At 44.3% G+C, this 24,104-nt stretch overlaps 2 protein-coding genes across 3 annotated transcripts in view; one reads left to right on the forward strand and one right to left on the reverse strand.

Annotated features, from left to right (window-relative positions):
• Positions 1-4,425, forward strand: part of BMPR1A (bone morphogenetic protein receptor type 1A) — a 139,112-nt gene extending 134,687 nt beyond the window's left edge. Inside the window, exons 11-13 of the mRNA XM_029244746.1 lie at positions 615-790; positions 1,820-1,950; positions 2,038-4,425. Of these exons, the coding sequence (XP_029100579.1) occupies positions 615-790; positions 1,820-1,950; positions 2,038-2,163 (433 nt within the window). The 3' untranslated portion in view covers positions 2,164-4,425. The remainder of the gene's footprint in view (positions 1-614; positions 791-1,819; positions 1,951-2,037) is intronic.
• Positions 4,426-10,464: 6,039 nt separating this feature from the next.
• Positions 10,465-24,104, reverse strand: part of MMRN2 (multimerin 2) — a 19,645-nt gene continuing 6,005 nt past the window's right edge. The window contains exons 2-7 of one of the 2 annotated variants that reach the window (XM_029244743.1): positions 21,330-21,458; positions 21,136-21,242; positions 20,956-21,036; positions 20,045-20,209; positions 18,086-19,867; positions 10,465-15,209 (exon numbers count right to left, since the gene is read on the reverse strand). In XM_029244743.1, coding sequence (XP_029100576.1) covers positions 14,824-15,209; positions 18,086-19,867; positions 20,045-20,209; positions 20,956-21,036; positions 21,136-21,242; positions 21,330-21,458 — 2,650 coding nt within the window. In that variant the 3' untranslated portion in view covers positions 10,465-14,823. The remainder of the gene's footprint in view (positions 15,210-18,085; positions 19,868-20,044; positions 20,210-20,955; positions 21,037-21,135; positions 21,243-21,329; positions 21,459-24,104) is intronic. The other variant, XM_029244744.1, reaches the window with a different exon arrangement.

The following is a 24,104-nucleotide window of genomic DNA, read 5'->3' on the forward strand; positions in this document are numbered from 1 at the left end:
ATGATTATGTAAACATTACTCACAATAGAACTAAGTTGGTTGGATCCATAAAGAAAAAAAATGTAATCCTAAATCACAAAGGATCACATGAGGATGATAAAAGCAAATGATTCCTCTCAATTAATTTTCACATTCACTTGTTCTGGGATATAATTATGTACCACTTTTTTTATATTCAGTATTGTTCTCTTTCTTAGAGAGGCACAAAACTTGTTTGGTGACAAAACTTGACCTGAACTGATGTGAGGTATTTACTGTCTTTATTTATCCAGCTTAGTATGAACATTCATACGTAGTTTTTCACTGTGTACTTACTAATGATTTTGATTGAGTACTGCTGCAGACCCTGCTGGAGATTTATGTAATATATAGTATATATTTAAAGGGTATATTACTTTTTTAAATCTGAAAGATGCTGAATTTCAAAATACATCTGACCCCAAGGATTTCTGTTAAGGGAATGTAGACATATTAGATAGATAGATAGATCTTTATTTTATTTTGTTATATATATACAGAGAGAGACCCTGACTTTTACAATATGAGACAAAAATAGATGAGAAACGATTTTGTTCTTGGCCCTCAACCTAGACGTTGTCTGTCTTCTGTTTCAGTGATACAAATGAAGTTGATGTACCTTTGAATACTAGGGTGGGTACCAAACGCTACATGGCTCCAGAAGTGCTAGATGAAAGCCTGAATAAAAACCATTTCCAGCCCTACATAATGGCTGACATCTATAGCTTTGGCCTGATTATTTGGGAAATGGCTCGTCGTTGTATCACAGGAGGTAGGAGTTTAGGTAGCATGTTTCTGGTTATGTTTGTATACTCATCATTCAAAAAATAACAGCTCCAGTTGTATAATTTAGATGTCGTGTGTGTCAGGGATCCCCAAGATCAACCCCTCCCCGGTTCTGTGATTTCATTAGGACTCCCAGGACTCAGCATATAGTTGTCTTCACAGCTAAAATTTGTTACACTGAAAGGCTACACATCAAAATTAGCAAAGGGGAAAAGGTGCATGGGGCAGAAAGTTTAGAGGAAATCAGGTACAAGCTTCCAAAAGTCTTTTCCCAGTGGAGTCGCTCGGGATTTGCTTAAGTTACTCCAGCAATGAATTGTGATAATGTGTAAAATATTGTCATCCAGGGAAGTTCATTAGAGATTTAGTACCCAAAGATTTTTTTGGAGGCTGGTCACGTGGGCATCCTCTGTCTAGTATGTATCAAAATTCCAAACTTCTAGAAAGAAAGCCAGATGTCCAGCATAAACCATATTGTTGGCACAAACAGTCTAGGCACAGTGACTCACCTTTTCATTAGTTTTATGTGAGTGTAGGGAGCTGTTTACCAGGCAAGTTCTCAGACACCAGTCAAGTGCCAGTCTTGCAAGCAGGCCTTTTAAGAATAGCAGTTTCAGGTCTGCTTTATTGACTCTTTTCTGCATATATGTTGTCTTTCTACTGCAGAAAAAAAAATAATTAAAAAAATTAAAACCTCATTCATTAGTAGAAACAATTGTGTGCATAAATAATTAGACTGAAAATTTAGGGTAAGTGAGTGGTTCACCTTGCTTATTTTAAGGGACATTGGTATGTCCAATATGGACAGCTATGGTGGGGGTAGAGAAAATAATTAGACATTAAAAAAAAGAGAACATACATTTACTATTAAAAGTGAATCATCCACTCTGTAATCTTTTCTTCTTTGTGGAGGGATTTGTTTCAGTTCCATAGTTCAGTAGAAGGTACTGAATGGATTGATGTATTTTGTCCAGCCACCATTTTTGTGCCCACTATACCTTCTAACTCACTACAGGAATTGTAGAAGAGTACCAATTGCCATATTATAACATGGTACCCAATGATCCATCATATGAAGATATGCGTGAGGTTGTGTGTGTCAAACGTTTGCGGCCAATTGTGTCTAATCGATGGAACAGTGATGAAGTAAGTGGAATTCAGTCCCCTTAGGAAGTGATTGCTGAGTGTTGCCAACGATATTTACCTACTCACTACATTCTCTTTACTTTTCAGTGTCTACGAGCAGTTTTGAAGCTAATGTCAGAATGCTGGGCTCACAATCCAGCCTCCAGACTTACAGCTCTGAGAATCAAGAAGACACTTGCCAAGATGGTTGAATCTCAAGATGTAAAGATTTGACAGACAAATAATCATGAGGAGAAATTCTAGACTGCAAGAACTGTTTTCACCCAAGGAACGGGTGGAATTAGAATAGAATAAGGATGTTAACTTGGTTCTCAGACTCTTTCCTCACTACACCTTCACAGGCTGCTAATATTAAACCTTTCAGTACTCTGTAGAATACAAGCTGGGAACTTCTAAACACTTCATTCTTTATATATGGACAGCTTTATTATAAATGTGGTTTTTGATGCCTTTTTTTTATTGGGTTTTTATGAACTGCATCAAGACTTCAATCCTGATTAATGTCTCCAGTCAAACTCTGGGTACTGAATTACCTGTTCATAAAATGGTGCTTTCTGTGAAAGCCTTAAGAAGATAAATGAATTCAGCAGAGATGGAGAAATATACACTTTTACCTTCTACCTGAGAAAATTTAATCTATTTGTATTCTACCTTTGTAAACAGCCTATGGATCATGATCTGTTTGGGATACTGCTTAGTTTATGGTAGTTTGTCATGCCTTGATAATGGGGGGTGTGTGTGTGTGTCTGTGTACATACATGCATACCAGAATTCCTCTGCTGCCATTTGAATTAGAAGAAAATAATTTATGAATGCACAGGAAGATATTGGTGGCTGTTGGTTTTGTGCTTTAAAAATGCATTATCTGACCAAGATTTGCCAATCACATAAAAGCCATTTACCTTGCAAGTGAGCTAGCTTCTCCACCAACTTTATTTTTTAACATTAAAGTTGATATAAAGGCCAAAAGGAGTTTAAAGTGTATGTAAATTTGGACTGTTTTCCTCCCACCACAAACTCTTTTTTTTTTTTTTGTAATTATTATTTTTGTCATGAAAAGCATCCTATCCAAAGTTGGAACTTCCAATGCCATGAACCTTCTAAAGAAAACACTTCTTATTGAAGTGAATACTGATTACTGCATTTGATAGCAATTTAAGTGCCTATAACCATGTTCTGTATTCTTTATTCTCAGTAACTTTTAAAAGGGAAGTTATTTATATTTTGCGTGTAATATGCTTTACTTGCAAAACACCTGCTCCTTTACAACCATATTTTATATATGTACATACATTCATACTATAGAAACCAGCTCATGTGTACCTCATATCCCATCCTTAAGGGAAAAAAAATTAAAAGATCTTCAGAAAAAAAACGTTGTAAAGTAGAAGAACTACATGTAAATTTTCAGAATTAATTCAAAGTAGTATATCAAGTCTAGGACTTTGTTTAAATATCAAGAACTAACCATAGGTATAGACTTTCATTAAGATGCCATCATCTCAATTCTCCTTTATGAAAGGATCCTCCAATTAGAAATTTCTGTCACAGAATTAATATACATTCGTCAACAACTGTTTTAGACATTTAAATCATTTGAGATTTTTGGTTTTATGATTTCTGTTCCGTAAGTTTGTGAAGACAGTGAAGAATCAGGCAAAAAGTTCAATATCTAGTCAGTACCTATATCTATACCATATAGCTGTTATTCAATAAAATGCTACATATTTATGGATGCCTTGTTTCCCCAAGGAGTAATTCTGATCTACTTAAACTAACTATACTTCTGTAATGCCTTTTAAATATTAATATCTTATTCTGAACAAACAACTCATGGGTGCATAAAGTGAGACAGTTTTCTTGAATATAGCATAAAATAAATGTGATTATATCGCAACATAGTTAAAAAAATCTTTAAAGGGGAGGAATCAGAGCATGTATCCATCCATTGCCAAAAATGTGACTGACATTTAAGGATGAAATGCTTACATATTTGTCTATACATCAATCACAAATTTGAGACTTGCTTTAACAGTTTTGACCAAGTTTAATAATTTTCATCTTACATAACTAAAGCTTGAAGTGTTTATCAAGATAAGTAAATTTATATATTGATATATATAGTACCCAATAACTTCCTGTTTGAGAATGTTTTCCCCATCTCTGTACTGAGAAGTACAGGTATTTTTATCTAAATTTCCAAGTGATTTAAGAATACTTATGAGCTCTACTTAGTGTAAGGTTAACCTTGATTTATTTTTTTTTGATAAACTATAAATTTTGAAAATAATCTGTCATCTTAATAATAAAAAAATGTAAGGAAAGGCAAACTCTATTCTTAGAAATGTTAAAATAGTATGTGGAAGCAGACAATTGCAGATAATATGTAAGTACAAGAGCATTATAATGATTTTTTAATTAAATTGATCTATTAAAAGTGATACCAAGAAACTTGTTCAATAAAAATATTTTCTAATATTACATGTTCTTTACAAAGCAAATGATTCCATTTTTGAAATCCTAAAGTCGAAAAAAAGTTGCATGAAATCTATTTTTTCTCTCCTTTTATTCTTACTCTTAAATTTCTAAGTTCATATTTAAATATTTAAAGAGTAAAAGAGGAAGTATTACATAGTACCATAAATAATAATTTGTAAAACCCTGGAAGCCATTATTTGGTCCTGCTTACAACTTAGCATCTTAAAAATGTGTAGCTTCTGTCTGTCATCCCTTTAAATAATTAAAACATCAAAACAAACAAAAAACCAAAACTACCTGAATATAACAGAAGTTAATCCTCCCTCAAAGAAAATTCTCCTTATGAGTTCTCTTTATACTGGTAAATATCAATATCTTTAGAATTAAGGGCATGCATGCTAGGAATTGGCTTCAGTGTATCTAGTCTAAACTTTCCCTGTGCTGTCTTATTGGACAAGTTTCTGAAGCATAAAATTCAAATCTGGTTTCTCTGGAAATGTTTTCATAAAAGATATTTCAATCAACATTTTGTGTTGCCTTTCCAATTTCAGGAGTGTTTTTGAGCTTAGAAAGTGACCTATAGTTTTTGAAAATTATGTTTTCCTAGAATGTGCCAGATTTTTTATTTATTCGCTCTGTTCAGTACCTTTTTTTCCCCAGATGCTTTGCTTCTGTTTAGAACAAAAATGCAATACAATGTTTAAAGAATCATGCATCTCTAAGTTGGCCCAAGATCAAATTTGATATTGAATAATTTATTCCAGGCAAGATTTTATAAATTAAATTATTTATTTTTCTTTTCATACACGTTTTGAAATGTTTCTAAATATCTAAAATAATTTCAACCGCAGAAATACGAATTGATTTTTTTTTAAAAGATTGTTGCAGCTCTTGTACTGTTTAAAAGTGGTAATATTTATTATTTGCTTGGGTCAGATGTTAAAATAGCAGTGTAACAGTTCATCTTCTTGCCTCAGTGCTATTATGAGAGTCACAGTGAAAACTGCAGAGAGCTGATACATTCATAAAGAGCAGATTAAATCTAGGGCAGCATCACATGAAGCTATGTGTAATCATTCTATAAGGAAGGTATGTGAATACTGCTTTTGCCAAGGATTAAATATATTGTAATTTTACCTTGTGCTCTGTACTATGCTTTCAATGGAATTATTTAAGCCCTTTTAGTGACTGTTGTCTTTGCCCATTTAAAAACTAAAATGTAGTATATATTGTATAAAATGAAAGTATCATTATAGCTTAATTAGGAAAGTTGTACATATACGCTGAAAGAAGGTTAAAAACAAGCAGTTTTATTATGCATTTGTAAAACACCAAAAATATAGATTCATCTTTGATATGTAACACACTAAATGTATTTTGTACAGCATCTGGTTTAAAAGGTGCCTTATTAAGTTTACCATTAATTGCTTTGTTCTATATATAGATTACATCCAGTGTATCATTTTTAAGTAAATAACCTTATTTTAGTATACTTTAGTGATGTGTTTTGTGATGCTCTGCTTGGACTGTATTGTGTATCAGAAGTCACCTATCCAGTGAAATTTTATAACAAATAAGTTAGTGTACATACAGGTGTCCCTGAGATGTGCATTTCAGCCACCAGAAACCCACTGTGGACACAGGGCGGGTAAGTGGCCACACACTCTTTCCTTTGTGTAGATAGAGAAGTTATAATAGTTATATAAGCCTATTATAGCCAAGGGTTATTTTCCTTTAAAAAAAAAAAAGAACAAAACATTTTTTCTAATTCTAAAAATATGTACTCATTGCAGAAATTTTGGAAAACATAGAAAAGAATAAAGAAGCAAATGAAATCATTCAAAATCCTATTGCCAGATAGTACAACTATTTACAGTTGAATGTTTCTTTTTGATCTTTTTTGCTGCTGCATATTTTTTTAAATGTTAAGCTAGAGCATGTCATTATATATCCATTGAAAACATTTTTTAAAAAATTGACTGCATAGCATTCCACTAAGTAGACAGAACAATTTATTTTTATAATTCCCTGTTGAATATTTGGGTTATTTTCATTGTTTGGGAAAATATAACCAATGTATTGAACATCCTTGTACATAAATCTTCATATATTTATTTTCTTAGATTACACTCCTAAAAATGGAACCAGTGGATATGAACTTTTTAAAGATTCTTTAAGATGAAAAAAAAAAATTGAGATTCTTTAAATATTGCAATCTTGCTGCCAAGAAGGGTTTCTCATTTACACTCCTAAGAGCAGTGTAAGAGAGTGCTCATCTCACTACCTGGCCAGGTAATTTCTTCGAAGTTTTTTCTCTTTCTGCTTATAGAGTGCCTGATTTCTTGCCTGTAACTAGCTTCTTTTAGTTAGAGTAGTGTAATCCATTTATCTGGCCTTATGGTGTTCCTGCTGCAACAAATGCTGTTTTAAAAGCTTAAACTTCATGGAAGTAAAGGTAGCTTTCCTTCTGTTCTGTAGCAATATCGTTCTCACCACCTGTCAGAGCTGTTTTCAGTTGTGTGTAAATTCACTCAGTGTGCCTTGTGATGCCTTTTTGTAGGCACTTGAACATGTTAAATCCTTATAAAAGATTTGTTACTAGTTGATGTCTCCCCACCCCCCACCCTACCGCCCCCCGCCAAAAAAAAAGTTTGGAGATAGCCTATTATAGATTCCTTACTGGAATCCGCATTTAGTGTCACTGTAAGACAGTTTCTTGAAACAATAGCATGTACTCTTGTGCAGCTTGTTAAAGAAGACTCAGGGATTTCTTGGGCCTATCAAATACTTCCTAGCTTTTTTTCCATCTATAAAAAGCTGACTCAAAAACTGGGTAAATATATTAATTCTTCCTTCTCAGCATAATGTTACTCTCCCTGTTTAGTTGGAAGAGTGACTATTTCCAAGGTTTCTTTAACATTATTAGTAGCATTAATAGAGTAGACATTAAGAAATGAGATACTGTTCTTCCAGAATAGTCTAATCCTTGTAGGTAATTTTAAGCAGCTGCTAATTCAGTCATTAAGTCTTCATTCTCTTGGAGAAATGTTTATCTGCCTGTTGCTAATGCATGGACCATTTCTTGCACTTCATACTTCAGTTGGATGCATATTCCTAAGAAAGCCTGGCTTCAGCCCTGGAGCAGTACAGCCTAAGTGGACACAGTCCACTGCAGGTGACTTGCCAGGAGTGTAGGCAGAGGCCACCTAATGGCAGTGGCACTGTTCTAGTCATGGGGAGTTAAACACTGTGAGCTCAGGGTAAGAGCAAATGGGCAAGTCACCCTGAAGCTGGGAATCAGTAAAAGGAAACTTAGTTCAAGTGCAAAGGTACATGAAAAAATATTTCATATAGAAGCAGAGACTAGGGCTGAAAGGTTATTGAATTGTTGCTGAATTGTTCTCTTTTTTAGATGCAGTATATGTGACCTACCTGTTACTCCTCTGAACTTTATCTTTCTGGTCTTTGTCCAGTTACTTGCTCAGAATGAAATTCAGAGTGATTCCAGATACCCCAGTGCTCCCTGCACCCACCTCACTACTCATGGCCTAGATTTTTTTTTTAAACATCTTTATTGGAGTATAATTGCTTTACATTGTTGTGTTAGTTGCTGATGTATAACAAAGTGAATCAGCTCTACGTATACAAATATCCCCATATCCCCTCCCTCTTGCGTCGCCCTCCCATCCTCCCTATCCCACCCCTCTAGGTGGTCACAGAGCACCGAGCTGATTTCCCAGTGCTATGCATCTGCTTCCCACTAGCTAGCAATTTTACATTTGGTAGTGTATATATGTCCATGCTACTCTCTCACTTCGTCCCAGCTTACCCCTCTCCCCGTGTCCTAAAGTCCATTCTCTATGTCTGCATCTTTATTCCTGTCCTGCCCCTAGGTTTTTCAGAACCTTTTTTTTTTTTTTTAGATTCCATATATATGTGTTAGCATACGGTATTTGTTTTTCTCTTTCTGACTTCACTCTGTATGACAGACTCTAGGTCCATCCACCTCACTACAAATAAGTCAATTTCGTTCTTTTTTTTATGGCTGTGTAACACTCCATTGTATATATGTGCCACATCTTCTTTATCCATTCATCTGTTGATGGAACTTAGGTTGCTTCCATGTCCTGGCTATTGTAAATAGAGCTGCAATGAACATTGTGGTACATGACTCATTTTGAATTATGGTTTTCTCAGAGTATACACCCAGTAGTGGGATTGCTGGGTCATATGGTAGTTCTATTTTTAGTTTTTTAAGGAACCTTCATACTGTTCTCCATAGTGGCTGTACCAATTCACATTCCCACCAACAGTGCAAGAGGGTTCCCTTTTCTCCACACCATCTCCAGCATTAATTGTTTGTAGATTTTTTGATGATGGCCATTCTGACCGGTATGAGGTGATACCTCATTGTAGTTTTGATTTTCATTTCTCTAATTAGTGATGTTGAGCATTCTTTCATGTGTTTTTTGGCAGTCTGTATATCGTCTTCGGAGAAATGTCTATTTAGGTCTTCTGCCCATTTTTGGATTGGGTTGTTTTTTGTTTTTTGTTTTTTTGATGTTGAGCTGCATGAGCTGCTTGTGTGTTTTGGAGATTAATCCTTTGTCAGTTGCTTCGTTTGCAAATATTTTCTCCCGTTCTGAGGGTTGTCTTTTTGTCTTGGTTATGGTTTCCTTTGCTTTGCAAAAGGTTTTAAGTTTCATTAGGTCCCATTTATTTTTGTTTTTATTTCCATTTCTCTAGGAAATGGGTCAAAAAGGATCTTGCTGTGATTTATGTCATAGAGTGTTCTGCCTATGTTTTCCTCTAAGAGTTTTATAGTGTCTGGCCTTACATTTAGGTCTTTAATCCATTTTGAGTTTATTTTCGTGTGTGGTGTTAGGGAGTGTTCTAATTTCATTCTTTAACATGTAGCTGTCCAGTTTTCTCAGCACCACTTATTGAAGAGGCTGTCTTTTCTCCATTGTATATTCTTGCCTCCTTTATCAAAGATAAGGTGACATATGTGCGTGGGTTTATCTCTGGGCTTTCTATCCTGTTCCCTTGATCTATATTTCTATTTTTGTGCTAGTACCATACTGTCTTGATTACTGTAGCTTTGTAGTATAGTCTGAAGTCTGGGAGCCTGATTCCTCCAGCTCCGTTTTTCTTTCTCAAGATTGCTTTGGCTATTCGGGGTCTTTTGTGTTTCCATACAAGTTGTGAAATTTTTTGTTCTAGTTCTGTGAAAAATGTCATGGCCTAGGTTTTATCCAGGGAACCTGAAATGTTACCATTGTTTAGAAGTCAATGTGAAATTCTTATATTGAAAGTATTTTTAAGCTAGACAAAGACAGAACTTGGGCGTTTTTTTTAGGGGAGGAATCTTTTTTGAAAGCAACTTTAGAATCAGGTTGAAGCACAGCTGCTGTTCTGCTCTGTGTTGCTCTCCTGTATGACTGAAGTCCAAATAAGTGTTGAAAAACACTAAAAGAAAGAATGGAAAGGCTCTGGCAAAAAAAAAAAAAAAAAAAAACAACGCTGTTGGGAAAAGCATTTCAATTGAGCACTTTAAAAGTAATTTTTATTATTTGATTCTGTCTTCATACTTGGCTAGTAGTTAGGTTGAAGAGAGAATCTAACTGAAGATTCTACTTGGTGATCTTCCAGCATCCCTGTGGCCAGTAAGAAGTCTGATATGTGGCTAATTCAGTCCTTTTTAGTTTAACTTATTTTTTAAATTCAAGAAACATAGAATTTAAATTTTGTTTTTGATGTTCTGAAGTTTTGCCATGTCTAGATACATTCATTCTGTTACTTAGTACTAATTGGGTCCTTTTAATCTTTCCTTAGATCTGGGAACTTTTCTTCCATCACTTCTCTACTCTCTTCCCTTCCCTTTTTACTTTCCTCTTTCTAGAACTGCTATTAGACAAATATTAGGTCCAGTGGATGTTGCTTCCATATTTCTTAACATTGTCTTTCATATGTTTGTTTCATCCTGCCTTGTGCTTTTCAGCCCACCTACTGAGTGTTTTTATTTCAACAACCAGATTTTATTTTAACTTTATTTGTATTTTGAAAAAACTTCAAACTTCCAGAAAAGTTGCAAAAATAGTATAAAGAATGCCGTTTACCCTTCATCCAGATTCATAAACTTACATTTTGTCACAATTGCTTTGTCATTCTGTGTGTATTCAAGAATTACAAAGGCTTATCTTGGAATGTCTGTGTACAAACACATACATACACATACTTTTTTCTGAACTAGTTGGAGTAAATTACAGAGCTCAGGCCTCTTTATCCCTGAATACTTCAGGTAGTTAATATAACCAATTATGTACAATTTTCAAAATCAGGAAAGTTAATATACCATAACAATTATCAGCAATACCATAGTCTGAAGACCTTATTCAAGTTTTGCTAGTTGTTCCAGTAAAGTCCTTGAGCACATTTTCCTGGTCCAGAGTCTGCCTAGAATCTCGCATTGCATTTAGGTGTCCTGTCTCCTTATTCTCCTTTAATCTGAAACAGTTCTCCAGCTTTGTCTCTTTCGGTACCAACATTTTCTAGAGTAAAGGCCAGTGATTTTGGGGACATGATGTTTGTGTCCTCAGGGCATCCCACCAGGATGCCACAGCGGCAGTGTGTCTCATTACTGATGGTGTCATTGTCGATTGTTTGTTTAAGGTGATACTCACCTAGTTTCCCTACTGTGAAGTTACTGTTTTCCCTTTGTAATGAGTATGTTACCAGAGATACTTTGAGACTGTTTTAGCATCCATTGATAACTTCTACCTGAATCAGTGGTTACAAAGTGGTGATTTTCTGATTCCGTTATTACATTTACATTTATTAATTGGCATTCTGCTATAAGGAATAAGTCTTCTGTTCTCGTTTATTTTTTATTATCAGTATGGACTCTTATTCAATAAGTTATAGTCAATTAGGTCATTTTTTGTTGTGAGGCTCAAATTGACCTAGACTTGGCTACTGGGAGTTCATCAAGGTGGCGCCTGAGTCCTTTTGACACGTGCCCATCATTTTTGAGCACTTCTTACTTTGGGGCACATGAAGATGTTGCAAGCTCATCTGGTACTTTCCTTGCCCCTGCCATTGAGTCAGCCGTTTCTCCAAGGCACTTTGGTTCCTTTTAGGGAGGATGATATTTGGAAACCAGGATCTGGGTGGCAAATAATCAATTTACATTTCCAGTTTCCTGTATTTTTTCTAGAGATTTGTATATTCCAAAGTTTTCAGTTTGTTCAGTTTGGAACCTCTTGTCCATGAGACTAGTTTTCCACAGATGTTTAGCAGTTTGGAGTAGTTGCTCATCTGTGTATTCGTCAACCCCTGCTCACCCCAATTCTGTGTTCCTCAGCTTCCTGTTTTTATCAAGGAGTGATGGGACTAGCTGTTAGAGCAAAAATAAGTAATCCTTTGCTCTCTTCTTACCTACTCGAGAGGATTCAGGCTTTCCTCACTCTGCTTGTGTACCTTTCCCCTTCCCCAGAAAAGAGTTTTGTCATTGTTGGGCTAGGTTTGGGGGAACTTCCTTGATGAAGGAGGATAGAGGAATGGTGCTTAGGCTAGAGCTGGGAGAGGAGTTTGTGATGTTTTCGAGAGAAACATCATGGGAGACCAGAGGAGCTTCAGAGTATGAGAGGAAAGGGGAGTTTTGAGAAGCATTTTTTAACCATATATCCTCTTCACAGTGTTTCTGAAATAAGGAGTTATTTTGACATGTACTAGTTTGTGGAGGCACAGCTCTAGATTCACTCCTGGGAGTCTTGATTGTGATAAGGTTACATGTGTCTTCTGGGTGTGGGAGGTTCTTACCTCCAAGTGTCAGTAGGTGCCCTGTAACTGAGAGCTCGGGATTGACGGGCACCGCTCTAGCTCAAAACAGAGGCCACTGCTACCTGCTGCTTAGCTCAGACAAGGGGCAGCTGGGACTGACTGCCCACTGCCTTGACTGCCTCTCCTCCACGAACCCCTCCGCGTGTGTTAGGGGCTGAGTTTGAGTTTGAGCTCCCCTGAAATCACTCCCATCTCTCAAATGTTTTGAGTTATGATTTCCTATTGCTGTTTCATTTTCTGCTTGTTCCCTTCTACTTCCTATTTTCCAGGAATTACTAAAATTTCCTGACCTGCTTATGGTACTCTTTGTTGTTTTTCAATGATATTTTGGAGTATTTTTGTGTGTATTTTTTTTCCATTGGGTTTGGGAAAGTCTGATACCACTCTGTGCTTAGTCATTGTCTTGTTCTGGACGCCTGGGTAACGGCGCACTCAAACAGATTCTCCACGCAGAGATATTAATGGAGATAAGAAATCTATCAAATGAACGTCAGAATTCTTGTTAATCTGGGGTCCTAGTTATTGAAGTGTTTAAACAAAATTTACACTTAAACTTGATATTAAGGTTTTGTAAAATTTGCAATGAAATCACCCTATTTAAAAGAACCGTTGTCTCTCTGGTTCTCAGCCCGGAAAATTCTGGAGTGACTTATCCATGCTGCTGGCCAGTTTACCAGTTAGCACTTTCATTTATAACCTCCCTATTGAATAGCACTAGCCATATGAGGGTTGCAAGACATGTGCCCCTTATAGAGGAGATGAGTTCACTCTGCTTATTATATGCAGTAAATTCCAAATGAAAGTCTTAAATGCTAAGACTATATTTACCCGCATGTTTCCATTTAGTCATCAGCACAGCCTGACCAGTAATAGCAGGACTGAGCAGAAAGAAGACACAGCGTTGTCTTTCTAGCAGCAAGGGTGACCTGGTACTGGCTTTCCAACCTTTGGTCAGGCGTGGCCCAGATACATCACGCCTTGGGTCAGGATTGGTCTTGTAGCTGAGCTGTACCGGGCAGGAGGCCCTGGCCAGAGGGAAGGGCAGGTAGGCAAGAGCCAAACCTGTGGTCAAGAAAATAAAATACCAGGATACTTAGAGCTGTTAGACTAACCACCTCATACTACAGATGGAGACGTTCAAGAGAGGTCATGATTTACCCCAAGGTCAACCATCAGTAGCAGAGTGGCCTGGCATGTTGTTCCTTTTAACACGAATATTTTAGCACCTCAAGCACACCGAGCTTAGTGGTAAATAAATTCTAAGGGACAATTCTTTGAATCCATGAGCCCAGGGAAACAATGAGAAGGGCTGGGAACCCTGACAACCAACTCTGTCCTTTTTTGTCACCCAGACCAATCTGATTTTCGTATGGAGAGAGGTATATTCAACAAATACTGAATACCTATTACCAAAATAAAAATGTTTCCTGACAAGTAGATGACTGCTTTCTCAAGCCTGTTTGCGTCAGGACCTGTAAGTTTTTGAAAACCATATATTGGTACTGTCTAATCCAGTATTCTTGTGGATACTGTGGAAGCCTCTAGTGTTTTATGTAGGATTAACTGGAATTGTGAAGTCACATATGGCCTGGAGTAATGAAAATCACATACCAAATAGTTTGATTTTGTCCCAAATTTCTACCTACTTTACCAAGTCCTTTTGCTCGCCATCCTGGTTTGCTCTGCAAACCAGGCAGAGATCTGAAGGACTTCATTTTATTCCAAAGTTGATAATTGTTGAGGGAGATTTTTAGTCTTCCTTCTCTTCCCTCAGCTCCCTTCCTGGTTAGAAATGCTAATAAGAACTAGGGTGGTCATAAGCTATTGGAGGAAGCAAAAAAGGTGAAGGCTATACACATTTTAGTTTGTGTTTGGCATGTCTTGGCCTTTACCCAGCATGAGGCAAGGAGAAAAAGAAGTCAAATTAAAGTTACAGATAAATTCAAGGATGGACTGAAACTAAGGAAAAGATACTAAGTTTGTTTCGCTTGGTTAGCTCAACCAGGTCTTTGTCTCCATTGTTGACTGACAGATACCAAAACAGGTTGGTTTTCTCCTACTGCCCTGCAGTGCGTGGAGACTGGCTTCCAGTGTTGGCCAAAATGTCACTTCCATTTAAACATATTCTTTCTAGGAAAGAATGATTTTCTAGCATAAGATGAAGGAGAAGAGGAAGCAGGAGAAAGGTTTAAAGTGTTATATGGACGTTTCCAACCACAGGAGGAGCAAAACACCAAAGAAGCTATAGAACACAGGGTACGGCCAAGAGCTGGAATCCAAGCCATGCCGCCTCGGAAGGCACGCCAACCCAAGGTTCACATGTCCCCGGACCAAGTCTTGCCCAGAGAGAAGCATTCCAGTCCTTCTCATCGTTAAGAAACAGCCAGACCCAGTGCGTCTAGAGGGAGGTCACAAATACCACGTTGTCTTTGCAGAAGGTTTCCAGGGAAGAGCTAGACCAACTGCATGGTCTCCAGACCAACCCTGGCCTGAGCCCCAGGCCAAGGTGAGCTGGATAAGTCCACAATGTCTGGTCAGAGCTGTGCCTTGTACTCAGGTCTTGAATATCAGGAAGCCCCCGAATGCAGTGCCTGGAGGGCTTCTCTTCATTATTGATCCCTGGGTTAGCTCAAACCATACTCTCTCACCCTTTTGCAGCTCAGCCATGGCAAAGGTCGTTGCTGGGCTCCCACCCCTCTGCTCCTTGGTGGTATAGACAGGGGTCCGACGGTGACCTCCAAAAACCAACTGCCCGGTGCCTGGCCCTGGGCCGAATTCAATGCTCACTGCAAATAGATAGACCCCACGCTCAGAGGCTCGAAAATAGCCATGTTCAGGGAAGTAGCTGCTGCCAATGTTGATGTAAGTAGTGTTGAACTTCACTGTCTGCAGAGCATCTGTCCCTTCTGAAAAGCTGGCGTAGAAGGCCACAGGGGAGCCTGGAATGCAGGAGGAAAGTGTTAGTGGCTCAGCCCCTCACTCCCTCAGGTGGAAAATTATACCTGCCTTCCTCACCTTCTTAACATTAGAAATAGGTCCCATTTCTAGATAACCCAGATATTCCTAATAGCAATGTATCTTGGGAGCTAACTGGCCAATTCTCAGTATTTCACTAGTTGAGAGAAAGGAAAATACAAGTCTCTTGTCTCTACTGGTGTACATTTTAACAAAGCACTTTCTTGTTTGATCCTTCTTTCCAACATCCTTGAGAGATAAGTACCCTGATTGAGGAGACTTTGAGTCTTGCATGGTTAACTTGCATCCAAGGCTAGATGGCTTATCAGTGGCAGGCTGGGACTGGAACCCAGGTCTCTGACTCCCAGATTCCTGCCACCTGCTAGGGATCTTGAGATACCAGGGGAGAGAAAATATTACCTATCTGCAAAGTAGTAATGCTAACCCTGGTGAGATAATTAAGGAATGAAGGGTAGCTTCTACTGGATGTTTAGCACAGGACCCTAGAGAGAGAAGGAAAACGCAGGTGGGACCAGGGAAGAAAAGTCTTTTCAAGCTGGTCATTTTAATGTTTTCAAAATGTTGCTCAGAGCCCTGGGATTACAGAGGGAGAAACAGGCCCAGAAAGGGAAAGCTTGCCCCAGACGACACACATGACCAAGCTGGGAGCTGTGGATCTCCTGACCTCTGGTACTCTTCCCACTTGAAGCACTTTAGCCAATCTAAGGAGGATGAAACAGAGAACACAGGCGAGCAGCCCGCCAGGCCCACGCACAGGCCTGGAGCGAGAGAAGACGCTCAGTGTAGAGGAAGGAGCCAGCCGGGCTGCCTGGCCAGGAGATGGGATGGGAAGGCTGAGTCCTGCTGGGCTCCGGCCACGACCCTGGCCTCGGCACTGATGAGGTCATGTTCCTCACGTGCTCCCTTGTTGCTCCCTCAAGCTGTGGGCTCTCTGTGCCCCCCCCACACACACCCCTCTCTGTTGAGACCAAGCTCCCCACTTCTCGGGATGAAACCAAGGCCTAAAAGAGGAGCAATTTGCATAGCAGTGAGTGACCTTGGTCCCAGAGCTAGAGCCCCCGCTCTTTGGCTCCCGGTCCAACAGCATCCTCGTGAATGACAAAATTTTGCTTTTCTCTAGTTCTGGAAGATTTTCTGAGAATTAGTTCCGAATAGCTGGGATTCCCATCTGTGTGAGAAAGACTGGCTCTGCAGTTACCCCAGCACCCAGGAGGTGGCGCGCTCACCCCGCCGAAGCAAGGCCGGCCTAGCGTGCCCTCTGTGGAGCGCCACGGCCAGCCAGGGGCCCGACGTGCTCCTTGGTGGAAGGGTTGTGCTTCACTGATTTGCCAGCAGGCGGACTGAGAGTGGTCTTCCCTGCAGGGCGCGGAGTCAAGCCCTTTGGCCTTCCCATAAGACAGATAAGGGGGGATTTTTACTTTTAAGGAAAAAAATTTTTTTAAGTAACAAAATATTGCAGTGGTAAATCCAGATACCTACACTATCAGGCAGTTGAGGCCTTGCACCACTCACAAGGGAGAAAAAGATGTAAGAGTGTAGGTAGATACAGCCTCAGCCCTGAAAATGCTGGAGAAATGGGAAAACATTGACTGGTTTCTACTAAATGTTAAGCCTCGTGTTAGGTTTTTGGTAAATGTATCTGCTAGTCTTCCTGACAACCCTTTGATGAAGGTAGTGGTTCTCCATTTTACAGAGGAAGAAATTGAGACACGTAAGTGGTGCTAGAGCCTGTGCTATGTCCACTGCTCCCAGGGAGACACTGGCCTGCAGGGCCATAGTGAGGAGTGAGTGGGAGCAGGGCAGGCTTGCGGTGGGATCCTCAGCAAGGCCTCGGACTGCCCACGTGCCAGGCTACACGAGGATATAGACGGCCCAGATGGCGGCCTTGTACTTTAGCTCCGGGTCTGGGTGAGAAGGCGGCCGTAGCTCCAAGGCCAGCCTCTCTGGCAGGGTAGAGTCACTTGAGGCACAGAGTGTAGGGGTCCACTTTTCAGGGCCATACTCAGGGAGGGGCTGGGAAGGCTAGCTGCTCATCCCTTCAGCCTCAGGGGCAGCTTCCCAGGGCCCTGCAGAGGCCAGTCAAGGGCCTTTCACAGGCGAAGAGCCAGCTCCCTAGAGACAGCCAGACTGGGTTCCTCTGTGCCGCTTACTAGATGTGTGAGCAGGACAGTTGCCTGACTAACCCTGTTTCAGGTAAGATGGCAGCAGTGATAATGCGTCATTGAGCTGTTGTGATAATTCAACATGGCAAAGCCCAAGAAAGGCATTGTGGGGGACCTGGCTCAGAGCAGCAGCATGGGTCCACTGTGTTAGCAGAACGAGCTCCTTTTGGGGCCTATGGCTTTCCCCTGTATTCACCTCTTGTGGGGTGCTGCCCATGGCAGAGGGCACCAGCCCCTATCCACACACTCACTTGTATACAGGGGAAAGCTTAAAGAAACATGGGGGGTGAAGCGGGGTCGGGCGAAGAGCTGAGCTGGAGAGATTTGAGGGTGTTGTTATGGAGGAGGGAGAGGCATCCCCCCTCCCTGCTCTACAGTTAAGAGTGGCAGGCAACCACTGGTGTATATATGAGCCTCAAGCATCTCCGTGCTGGGGCTCTGCCTGCTCACTGACAGTTCAGTCATGTGACTTCTACCTCCTAATACTCCAGGTGGCTTAAGGGGCCCCTCCCTAGTCCTAAATAGAAGGTGGGTTAAGGGCAAAGCCAGTCCTGAGTAGTGGTGACTGATGGCCATCCTGCTCTCTTTCACCCCGGCCCCCTCTGAGGCAGAAGCGCTGTCGGCAGAGAGCACAGTCTTAGACTCCCCCAGCCTCCTTCCCAGGCTGGACAACTCACCTGCGTCCCAGAGCACCGGCCCTTTGACATGTGCATCCTCCAAAGGCTCCACTTGCTTCTGTTCCCTCCTCCTGGGAGCTTCCAGACCTTTCTGCTGCTTCTTCCCTTTCCTGCTCAGTATGGCCTGCAGCTTCCCCAGGTCCAGGCTGACGTTGGCTACCAAGAGTTCTTGAAAGTTCCCAAAGAGGCTGTGGAAGAGGCGCTGGTGCCGCTGCAAGCCGTGCTCAGTGGTGGAGAGCTCCCCGCGAAGGCCCTCGAGGGAGCTGTTGAAGGAGGAGGCCCAGGAAGCCTCGCAGCACTGGCCCACGCTTTCCATGTGGGAGCTCAGGCGCTGGAGCTCCTGCGCTAGCCCAGCCAGATCCGGCCCGCCGGCCGCCGCTGGCGACGCGTCCCGATTGGGCTCCAGGCTCTCGGCCTGCCCACTGGTCCCCGAGGCCCGTTCCAGGGCTGTCACCCGGGCGGCCAGCGCGTCCCAGCCGAGGGCCTGCTCCTGCAGCCCGCTGGCCACGTCCAGCAGGGCGGTGCGGATCTGCTCGTAGCGCAGGGGCAGCGGGCTGGGCGCCTCCTCGGACATGTCTTCCATCACTTCCTCCCCGAAGAGGGCGGCCAGCACGGCCTCATGCCGCAGCGCGTCTTCCAGCAGGGCCGCGAAGGATCCGTGCAGCCGGCGGATCTCGCGTCGCATCTCGGCCTCGGCCGCCCGCAGCGCGCTCACCTCGCTGCCCAGCGTGCGCAGCTGACTCCGGAGCCGTGCCGCGTCGGCCCGCGCCCGCTCGGCCGCCGCCTGGTGCGCATCCACCGCCAGCGACAGGGCAGCCACCGTGCCGCTCAGGGCCTGCAGGGAGGAGCCGTCCCGCTGGCGCCGCTCGTCCAGGCTCACCTGGGTCTCTTCCAGGGCACGCGTGGTGTCCCGCTGGCCCTCCCGGATGACATCCAGGTCAAAGTAGAGTTTCTGGCAGTTGCAGTCCTTGACGTACTTGATGAGGTCCGCGTGGCCGCCCTGCAGGTGCTGGAGGGTGAGGTTGAGCTCCAGGAGCTGCCGCTCCATGTCCTCCTTGTTCTCCTCCATGATCAGTGACTTCTCCATCAGGATCACCCGCAGCTCGCGCAGAGCTGTGTGGTTCACCTGAAGCTCCTGCACCTGCCGCTCTACCTTGCTGATCTGTTCGTAGGTGTCATCGGATTCCAAATACAGCTCCTTGATCTCATCCACGTGCTGGGCGAGGGTGGCCTTCATGTCTGCGAGGGTGCTCTGTAACTCCTCTTCCCTGTGGGCAGTGGTCACATGCAGTGCAGAGAGGTTCCTCTGCAGCTGACCCAGCCTGGCCTGCAGACTCTCTGGTTCCGGCCTTGCTGCTGCCCCCGCTGCCACCAGGACCAGGCTGCCATTGACCCCCGGGGACTCCTGGGCCTTAAGGAGCTTCTTCAGCTTGGTGTTCACATCGGCCTGGACCTCCAAGAGGGACTGGTGCAGGGACAGGTGCTGGGCATGCAGATGGCCCTCCACATCCTGCCGTAGCTGGCCCACCCTCTGGGTGTTCTCCTGGACCTTGGTCTCAAATTTGGCACCAAGATCCTGGAAGTCAGCTCTGGCCACAGAGCTCTCCTGGACCCTCTTGAGGGCCTGTCGGTTGGCCTCCACATCAAGAGATAAGTTTCTTATGGCCTGGGAGAGGCTGTGCAGGCTTTGGTTGAAGCTTCTCCACATGGGGCTGAGATGTCCTTGCAGGAAGGTGTTGATGTGGGGCAGTAGCACTTGCTCCAAGGATCTGCCGGGAAACTCTACAACAGATGCACGTGTTTACACAAGCCCTTCGGGAGCAGACAGCCTCCCCAGGGGGCGACTGAGGAGGCGGGGTGGGGGGGGGGCTCTGAGGTATGGGCCTTCCTGCTTGCCCTCCCACTCATCCCCTAGGATGTGACTGGGCTCTTCCTCAGCCCATGGAACCTGCTACTCACCAAGCTCTGTCTGATTTGCCTCAGTTATTGCCACTGTGAGGTTGCTTGCCAGGGCCTTCCATAGGCCTGGGAGGCTGTCTGCCACCTGGTGAATGTCGTTCTGGAGATCTCCCAGCCGGCGTTCCTGCTGCTCCACCATGTCGCTGATGTCTGCATCCCGGTGGCCTGAATACACATGAGACATAAGTGTCTAACTTCCCAGGCCTGGGCAGAACATGAGGTGCAGAGAGGAAATTTGGGGATTGAAACAGGGAGCTGTGTCCTGATGTCCTCTGAGCAGGAGCTTAGAAGCCTTGAACTCCAGAAGGGCAAATGCATGGCAAGTGAGCCCTCACCCTGCCCCCTAAACCCACAGCAGACATGACTTATCCACCGTGGCACACTTTCCTCCTCAGTCGCAGGGGCACGGCTTCTCGACATCATTCTAGTCAGCCCTTGTCAATGGATAGGAGCTCACCTCATGATGAAACTTATTCCCCATCCCAACTATGGCCCAGCCTTGAAAGCCTCACCAGTGGTGTCACTTGGTGGTTCTGCTGTGCTGATCATCACCAGGGACAGCATGACTTCCTGGCCCTGGTTAGGGGGACTGTGGGGAGGCTTCTCCCAGGACATGGGAGCTTATGCAGTTCAGGGGGCAAGGAGGGTGCCGGATGAAGCTGTCCTTCCCAGAAAATGGGGTCAAGGGAAAGGGTGCGTGTGCTTGGCCATCAGGCAAGTCACTGAGGGCCCTGGAACCTGGCTGCCTTGGTGTGGGGGCAGGGTGACACAGGGCCACAGAGGGACCCCTGCTGATTCTGGGGACATAGCTTCCCTGAAATGGCACTACCCTATCAGAGGAGAAGAGCCCTGGGCACATGGGTTCTTTCTTCCCGCCTGTCCGTCCTGTTCCTTCCAGGAAAGCAGCATACCAGGTTCAAAGTCAACTGGCCCATCCCAAGGCTCCTGGAGGCTATCACCTGGATCTTCAGGCTCAGGAATCGCCCTGGGGTCTGCAGAGAAGCATCAGATGTTGACACCAGAGGTCAGAGGGGCTGCATGACGTCTGGGGTCAGAGGTCAAGGGGGAAGGGGGATTACAGGGAACCCTACCGTGGTGCTGGCAGTCAGGTCCCACAAAGCCCGGGCAGCACCTCCACGCCACGGAGGCCAGCACCTTCTGCTTGACCTGGTACACCGGCTTGTGGGCCACGCGGTACCTGCGGGAAGACGGCTGGCTCAGCGACTCTAGGGTGAGCCGGCACAGGGCCTGGACGAATAGCCCACCCTGCTGCAACCCGACTCACATGACTTTCACTTTCTGGCAGTCCGGAGCCCCATGTGGACATGGCTGCTGTGAGTGGACGAGGAATTTCTCTGTTTTGCAAGCAGCTACGAAGGTGACCAGCCTGGACTTCTGGTAGGGACACCAGTTACTGGAAAAAAGCCAGAAGAGAGGGCTGCTGAGCCACACCCAGGCCCCCCACTTCTAGAGGTCAGCAGGGAGCCAGTGCCGAGCGCCCCACCCCCTCCACTGCCCCTGCCTCTCAGCCCTACCCAGTCTGGGGGATTCTGGAATCCATTAGCCTGAGAAGGGAGTGTTCTGCATTATTCATTCCTCTGCTCCAGAGCAAAAGCTCCACAGACCCCGCCTGCAAGGGCACCTGCTCCATGGCCTTCCAGGAAGCGCCCCTCACTCCCGGGTCAGCACAGAGAGGCTCAGGAGCCCCCCCCCCCGCCACAATCACAGAGTTACCACCAGAGTCAGGAAGGGATCTCTGTTTTTCCTGGTGCCAGGGAGGCAGCATGGCGCTGCTGGGGCTGGAGAGTCCTGGGTTCGAATCCTTCACATTTTCTGGTTGTGTGACCTCGAGTGAGGCACTTAGGGAGTTTTCGTTTCCCATCTACACGATGGAGATCATAATACTCTCCTCCAAGTGGGCAAAGGAGTATCAAATGCCTGGCTCTTCCCAAGTGCCCGGTGAACACTGCTGTCCTGCCCGCTCTGGCGGCCCTGGCAGCCTGCCGCATTCCCATTACCACCCACATCCTTCCTCACCAGAGACCCGGCTGCAGGGAGGGCGCCTGCTCTGGTCGTGCCCCATCATGGCCATTGTGGAAATGGACTTTCAAACAGTTGTAGGGGACGGCAGCCAGGCCGAGCAGTTCCTTCTGTGGAAAAGGCCACCCACACTGAGGTTGTAACGAGTGTGTGGGGGTCACGCTCGGCATCCTGAACACCCGGGAGGTCACCCTGCCTCCTGTGCCCTCCACCAGCGTGTGCTGCCGCGCATCCAGGGTGGAGGGCTGCTCACTGCTGGCAGAGCCCCAGCTCACAGATCTGGTGGCAGAGCTGATGCACTCAGCAAGAGGTCAGAGGGCCCTTCCCCACGCAGTCAGCTCTCGGAGCAGAGCTCTCCAGCGTTGCAAGTGGTAATGACCTCCATGGCTCAGTTTGATGTAGCACCTGGTGAGAGCGGGTGCTGGGCTCCGGCTCGGTGCCAATGTGGAGGCTCAGACCTTCTCTTCAGGGTCCCAAGGGAGAGTGGGTGATCTCAGGTGGTGTGATAGGTGCTAGGACCTGGGGAGACTTCGGGGAGGAGGGGATGATTAGGCTGCATCTTACGTGGAGGGAATGAGGTGAAGCACCGGGAGCTGTGACAGAGGTATGTGGCCCCACTGAGTTGCGGAGGCTGGGAGCGTGGAAAGGGCTGCCAAGGAGAGGCGATGGGGGTAAGGAGAAGCCAGACCATGGAGGGCTTGAGTGCCCCCTGAGGACAGGGCTCCATCCTGGAGGCATGCGGAGCCGTGGAGGAGCTTAAGCAGGGAGGTGACATGAAAGAGCCACCCTGGTTCCTGGGTACAGAAAGGATGGGAGGGGGCAAGGGGTAGGTGGTGGTGTCAGGGGTCTAGGTGGGAGATAATGGCAGCGTGGACTGACTGGACCATGGTGGTGGATTTCAGGAGAAAGGACCACATTTGTGAGATGTTGGGAGGCGATGTTCAGGGCCCTTGGTGATTGAGTGGCTCTCAGGCTGCGATTTAATTCTCTGGAGCTGATCTCTGCCCCGGGCCCACCAGGTACCATCACACAGGGATACTGCTGGGGACGGCAGTGGGGTGAGTTGAGGGGGATTGAGTGACTCTATCTATTTTGAGTGCTGAGACCACGCAGCCTGCCTTCCCACTTGGCTCCCAGAAGCCTGGCAGCTGGCCTTTAGCCTCTTGGCAGCAGACTGAAAAAGCTTCTCAGAAAATTGACCCCACTTGAGGGGAAAGACTTAAAGACACTGACACCAGGGGTTCCCCCCAATGAACTAGCCCAGCAGAGCATCCTATAACAAAACAGATCACCCATCCACCCAGCTTCCAATCAGCTTCCCAGCCTCTCTACTCTTAAGCGGCCAGACATCCAAGAATGGCCCCTGAGGAAAATCTCTTACAAAAGTGGGAGGTCAAAACGAGCAAATGTAAGAAAATCAACTTGAAGAAAACCAAGACTGTGCAGGGAGAAAAGAACTTCCCCCCAGATTTGCATTGATATTCCCAAACTGATAAGAGAACTTACTGCATTCCAGGAACAAGAAAAGGAAGCCACTTTAAAAATGGGGGAAGGACACTGAGAGAACAAAAAAGAACCCTTGGAAATTAAAACTATAATGGTAGAAATGCAAAAGAAATTTAATAGAAAAGTTAAAGGGTAAAGTTAAAGAAATTTCCCTAAAAGAAGAGCAAACAGAGATGGAAAATAGGACAGAAAATATCAGAAAAATAGAGGACCAGTGTTGGGAATCCAACAACCAAACAATAAGAGTTCCAGAAAGAGAGAACAGAGGGAGGGAATCACTGATGAAAACAACCAAATGAATAGTCCAGAAGAGAAGGACATGGAATTTCAGATTCAAAGGGCCCACTAGTTACCCACAATACAATAAAAATAAACGCACAGCAAAGCACATCGTTGTGAAATTTTGGAACTCTGGGAATGAGAATGATTCTACACTTTCCAGAGAAAAAAATCGAGCCCCTCCCCACCACACACACACACACACACACACACACACACACACACACACACACAC

The sequence above is a fragment of the Monodon monoceros genome, unplaced genomic scaffold, assembly GCF_005190385.1.
Source record: "Monodon monoceros isolate NGI ecotype Baffin Bay Population unplaced genomic scaffold, NGI_Narwhal_1 Super_Scaffold_4, whole genome shotgun sequence".
Classification (NCBI taxonomy): domain Eukaryota; kingdom Metazoa; phylum Chordata; class Mammalia; order Artiodactyla; family Monodontidae; genus Monodon; species Monodon monoceros.